At 51.6% G+C, this 6000-nt stretch overlaps 1 protein-coding gene across 1 annotated transcript; it reads right to left on the bottom strand.

Annotated features, from left to right (window-relative positions):
- Positions 1-1069: 1069 nt before the first annotated feature.
- Positions 1070-2569, bottom strand: LOC138104812 (inositol 1,4,5-trisphosphate receptor-interacting protein-like 1). Its single transcript, XM_069004002.1, has one exon. It carries the CDS (start codon positions 2567-2569, stop codon positions 1070-1072), a length of 1500 nt encoding a protein of 499 aa, XP_068860103.1.
- Between the last annotated feature and the right edge of the window lie 3431 nt (positions 2570-6000).

Genomic DNA, 6000 nt, shown 5'->3' with positions numbered 1-6000 from the left:
AGCGAGCACAGTTCCCTCTCAGTGGAACAGCGAGTTCTGCTGTTGGCAGCGATCCTCCTCTGGGAGGTCCCTGCCTGCTCTCCTCACTCTTGCCTGCTTGTTCCTGGCCCCTCAGAGGACTTCCCTCTCTGACGTGGGCCACAGCAGCTTTCTTTCCCATGCTCTCAATGAGGAGGGGCAGGTTTTAAGCAGCACTGGGAGGATTAATTAATATTTTAGCTGTTTCAACCATCATGACTTCTGCTTGCATTCATGAGACAAAATTAATAGCCCGGCTCTAGAGTGTTGCAGAAATGCAATACCGAGATGTGACTGCTGGACACAATCACCGCTTGAGTCACTTTGTCATTTTTTCAGGTAGCTGCAATGGATGGACATTCTCTAAGAACCATTGGGTTAAATACAAAGAAGGACACTTTTCAGGCAATTTGAGAAACTTCTCTCCTTTTATTATTTCTTCAAACATACATATGTAGATATTACTGAAGGGCAGCTATACCAGAGTAGCTCAATTGCCTAAACTAAGGGTAACTGGGCAATAATCTCACACTAACAATCCTAAAGGACCTCTTGACGTGATGATGATGAAACTAGTTCCTATTACGAAAACTTGGACTACCTATTCTCCTATGGTAAAGTGAGTTAAAACTATTATCTTCACTTCCACAGACTGAGATGAACTACATCTTTACAAAACCATTATAAAGTACATACAGGTCACTGAAAAAACTACATTAATTTTCTAACAGGCTCGGTTTTGGTCTTCCAGGCATGCCAGGCAACCTCTCAGCATCAGTGTCTTCCGTGAGGATGTGCAGGTGGAGCCAGTTTCTGCCTTACAGACTTTGGGCAATATTGCAACAGCACCGTCATGACTGGAAGGCGAAGGGCAAGGCAACGCAGAGATGTGTGTCTGCACGGTGAATCCATGTGCCACAGCATCTTCCATCCATGGGAGCAGGAAAGCAGCTTCAGGATTGCCAGTGAAAAAAGCAAGAATGATGCCGTGCTCACGTGGCTGCCTTCGGGTGTGAGCCCCCCCAGCACAGCTCTGTGCAGGGAATTCCTCTCAGTGGCTGGAGAGCAGCGTCCAGAGGCGGAATCGCAGCTGACCGTAAGCTTGCATCGCCTCCGCGTGGGCGGCCGGATCTCGGGCCAGGTGCTCAAAGAGGTTGAGCGGCTCGACCGTTCGCATTGCCGGCGGCAAGCTGATCTCCGCAGGAAGCCTCTTGTTGCCCAGGACAAAGTGCTCCAGGCGTTTCAACTGCAGGCAGCGGCGCAGGTATGCCATGATGTCCCACAGCCGCCGCTCAAATTCCCTCCTGCGCCACTTGGACAGCGGTACGGTGGTCAGCACGTGCATGACCACAGTCTTCCAGGTCGAGCTGGAAAAACCTGTGCCCCTCAGGATGTAGGTGAAGAGCTGCAGGCATTTCAGGTGCAAGCTCTCACACGGCACCTGCCTGGCCACGTGCTGGAAGAATTTTGCCTCTGCCACAGCGTACGTCTCAGGCCACGCTGTGCTTGCGATGGAGTTGGCCTTGGCGGGCCGGCTGCTCACAGAGCTGCTGGAGCCGCCTTTCTGGGCCTCTGTGGGCTGGCTGACCACAAAGATGTCGGAGTCCCCGTGGCGCACCCCAAACAGCATCTCCACCATCAGGCTCTCCTTGCCTTTGCTCAGCCGGAATTGGCAGGACCGGCTGCAGGGCTGAAACACCAAGTGCCACGAGTACGACTGAGGCAAATGCAGCCACGAGCATCTCACCAGCTTGTAGAACCAGTGGGAGGTTTTCTCCACGTCCAGGTAGGAGCCGGTGCAGAGTGTCTTTAGGAGGCTGGGCTTCTGCTTCCGCCGCAGCTCCTTCTGCGAGTGGTGCAGGAAGCACAACAGCTTCTCGCCCAGCTGCTCCCTCTCGCACGTGCACACCAGCTCCACACGGACGCAGAAGGTCCTTGCTGCCATCTGCCCGGCACTGTTCAGCTCCAGGTGGAAGGCGTGTCCCAGCGGGGGATTCAGTGGGACCAGCATGCGGTACACCACATCCTGCTCACGGGGACTCCAACCCTCAAAGGCACTGCCCATCCCGATGGCTTCTTGAGGCACCGGGTAGAAACTATTGCTCACGCTGTCAGTAAAGACACGCGTGAAGCTCTCCATCAGCTCCGCTGCCACTGAGCGACCTCTCTCTACGTCCTCGACAGGACACTGTATGCGATCCACTAAAAGGATCCCTCGCTTATTCCCAACGTCCCGGGTGTCTTCTTCCTCTTCAGTTCCACCACGGCTGCCTTTGTCCTTGCCATCACCGCGGCCTTCTTTTTCACTGGCAGCCACATTTCCACCTTCTTCTTCTTTTCCATCTTCATTCTTCTTGCCTTTCACATTCGCATCCCTGTTTTCCTGATCCTTCCCCTTCTGATCACTGGTTCTGTGTTCACTGGAATGCCGGTCTTCCTTCACCTTCACATTGTTGCTGTCTCCTTCACTTGCTTTATCAGCACCTTCTTCAGTTGAAGCAACGTTGCCGTGCTCCTCTCCATTTCCATCTTCATTCTTTTCTCCCTTCATATCGGCAGCACTGCCTTTCTCATCTTTGTCTCCATCATTGCCTTCTTCTTTTCCAACGTCATTCTTTTCTTCCTCAGTTGCAGCAAAACCGCAATGGTCTACTGCATTCCCACCATCACTGCTGTCTTCCTGTCCTGTCCAATCACTGCTTCTTTGCTCACCGGCATCACTGCTTTCCTCCACCTTCAGATCCGCATTTTCTCCCTTTCCATCTCCCTCGTATTGACCTTCTTTTACATCATCATTGTTGCCTGCCTTCGTATTTGCATCAATGGTTTTTTCTTCATTTCCATCTCCTCCTTCTTTCTTTTCAGCATCATGGTCTTGTTCCACCTGCACATCCTTGTTTTCTCCTTCATTTGCTTCAGCATGGCCTTCTTTATCTCGAGCAACATTGCCAGGTTCTTCTTCCTTTCCTTCAGCAGTGTTGCCTCCTGGCACATTCCCACCACTCCGTCCTTCATCTTTCTTTAAGTCACAGGCATCTTCATTCTTCACATTTTGGTCTTCCTTCACCTTCACATCTTCATTTCCTTCACTGGCATCATCTTCCTCTCCTTCATTTGCAGCCACAGGACTGCCTTCTCCTTCATTTTCATTACCGCTGTCATCTGCCTCCACGGTCATATTATGGTTTTCTCCATCTTCCTTTGAATCAATAGTGTCTTCTTGCTGTTCTTTTCCTCTCTCCTCTCCTAGGGTCTTGCAGGAGCTCTGGTCCTTGCCGCTGCTGTTGGCTTCACGGCACTTTCTCCTGCAGCTAAACCACAGGCCCAAGAGGAGCAGGAGTCCAGCAAGAGCCCAGAATGGCCACTGCTGCAGGGCACCAAAGAGCAGAGCTCCCCAGCCCTCATCCTGCTGCTCCGGGGGCCCTTGCTCCAGCTCCTGCAGCAGCCGAGCCATCTCGCGGTCGAGCAGCTCCTCCCGCTCCTGCATTCGCCGGTGCGTGGCCTCATCCAGCCCATCCCCAGCTGGCTGGGGGTACTGGATCAGGCTTTGCACGAGCACGAAGAGCAATGACAATAAAGCCATGGTCTGCAAGAGGACACACAGAAGGGGTTCAGTAGGGCCGGAATGGAGGCAGCCGGTGCGGGGCAGGAGCCACAGGGATGTGGCAGCAGGAAGGAGAGGGCCCCCGGCAGCTGGCAGGAGGCAAGGCCTGCACCGCTGCCCCAGCGAGCACCGAGCCGGAGCAAGGCGCTCCCGCCAGGGGCTGGGCCCTGCATGCAGGGACAGAACACACGCCCCGGCTGCCGGCGCTTCTGCCCCAGCCCTCCCCCAGCCCGGCCTCCCCACCACCTGTGTGCACTCACCGCTTGCCCAGGCTCTACTGGGGGCAACGGCAACCAACGGGGCCTTTTCTAGCTGCCCCCATTGTGACACGGCCCCTGTGGTGTCACAGGCCCCAGAGCGCATCACAGGCCAGCCCCACCCGCCATCCCCAGCCCGGGAACTCATCATGGCCCTGGGCACCCAGAGCCTCAACAGACACAAAGTGCAGACCCATCAGTCGTGAACCTGGGAACCCCAGGGCTTCCCTGTACAAAGCAGGCACAAGCACCCTCCCACACAAACCCTTGTCAAATACAAATATGGGTGACAGGACCCCGATACGCTCTCTATATAGGTGCAGGCTTTTACTGATGATTGCAGGCAGATGTTCTTTACTATTAACAATAATATTTATTACTTTGGCCACAGCCTGTCATACAATACAGGCTAATTTTTAGTTACAGGTTTAGTGAGAAAGCAAGAATTAGAGGCTGCTTGAATGATGCACAGGAAGTTTAAACGTCATCCAATGTTAAGGCCTACCCTTCTTTTACACCAATACTGTCCTGCCTCACACATCTTTTGTGAGATAAACCCTTTTGGGAGGGTTTCTCTCCTGAATTTAGGAACACTTTCAAAGATCTGTTTATTGTTTGACAAAAGATTACATACATCCAACTGATGGTTTGCACAGTAGCACAAAAAACCATCCAAACTACTTCTTACGCTAGATGTGGCTGATCAATAGCCTGGCTGAGAAATGGACAAGCCACTGTAACAAGAAATACAAGTTTGGAAAAGGAAAAAGAAAAGTCCTCAAAACACAGAACTCCTGAAGCTTAGATCACTCCACTCTAATGTGCTCTCCCTCAATGCCACATAAAGATGTGCTCCTCCTGACACTTGCAGCAACTGGCTTCTCTCTTGCCATTCCGAGAGGAACTCTATTTTGTATAGGGATGTAGACGTGTCTGCATTTAGACGCCATCCTCAGTACAAACCTCCTCCCTTGCTTTTTTCTGACTGGAGATCCTTGCTACTGGCTACGATGGTGCTGTTTATTGGGAAGAGTTTCTCTGATGCTGAGCACAGCACAGCACAGCAGGAGGTCCCTTTTTGCTCCCTTGGGCTACTCAAATTCCTCTTGGGTGATCTCTGAAATACTCTTTATCAGCTGAGGGCTGACAAAACACAGAATGTCTGAGTGATCGCCCTTCCCTTGTCCAGCCGTGACACAAGAGCTGGGTGCACTCAGAAAACACAGTTTTCTGAACCATCCTATATAAAACCAACAACCAGCTCCTTATAAATTCTGCCATCTAGATGAGGTCGCCATTGAACAGCTCCATGTCCCAAGTGGTACCCAGCAGGGAGGGAAGCAGAGGAAGACAGGATCACAGCAGCCACTGATCAGTCATTCACAGGCAGCGCCACAAAGAAAGACGAGAGAGTCAGGAATTTCACAGGCTACTCTGTTTCAGCAGCCTATGTCACCCTGCTCCTTTTAAATGTCTTCTGATGACAAGCTTCATGGCCAAGCACAGTGCTCACCTTTGGGACATGAGTAAATAAGATGCAGAACGGGAGGAAAAATTTCTTCTGACCTCCAGTCACCTGACTGTCAAGCAGACAGAGAAAACCTCCAGTCTGTTCTGAGGGAGGTGTTTTATAAACTCACCTGTAGCTAAAGCTATTCAGAAAGCCCACACTACCAGACCCAGAGTGGTAAAGAGCCTATTCATTTGCTGACCCTGGAGAAAAGGCAGCTTTAAACAAACTCTGCCACTCCCACTCTCTCTCCCTAGAACTTCAGGTTGAGACGCCTAGGACCAACTAAAGAAAAAAGCCATTTCATTCATGCCCTGGTCAAGCATTTCACACCCTCTTGTCCCTCCCAATCTACCAGCCAGTCAAACACAGAAAAAGCAAGAGACCTGTGGTAGGCTTCCAGTGGAAATACTGGCAAAATCTTCTTGGACTGCATTATTTGAAGGACCTGAGGTCAACTCACTCACTGACTGTGAATGACTTTTACTGCTCCACTTAGCCTACCAGCTCAGCTCACCTCAGCTCAGCAGCCTCCCAGCTACCTTTAGCTGCATAAGCACACGACCTGCAATCAGAAAGGCGCGAATCTTCCTTAGGAAGGAAACAGTCAC

This window comes from Aphelocoma coerulescens, chromosome 1A (assembly GCF_041296385.1).
Source record: "Aphelocoma coerulescens isolate FSJ_1873_10779 chromosome 1A, UR_Acoe_1.0, whole genome shotgun sequence".
NCBI classification, from domain to species: domain Eukaryota; kingdom Metazoa; phylum Chordata; class Aves; order Passeriformes; family Corvidae; genus Aphelocoma; species Aphelocoma coerulescens.
This window is presented reverse-complemented; position numbering and strand designations above follow the sequence as displayed.

What these genes read in the sequence shown, in the direction of transcription:
- LOC138104812 (XM_069004002.1), bottom strand. Translation starts at nt 2,569, where the DNA reads ATGAAGGGAGAAAAGAATGAAGATGGAAATGGAGAGGAGCACGGCAAC.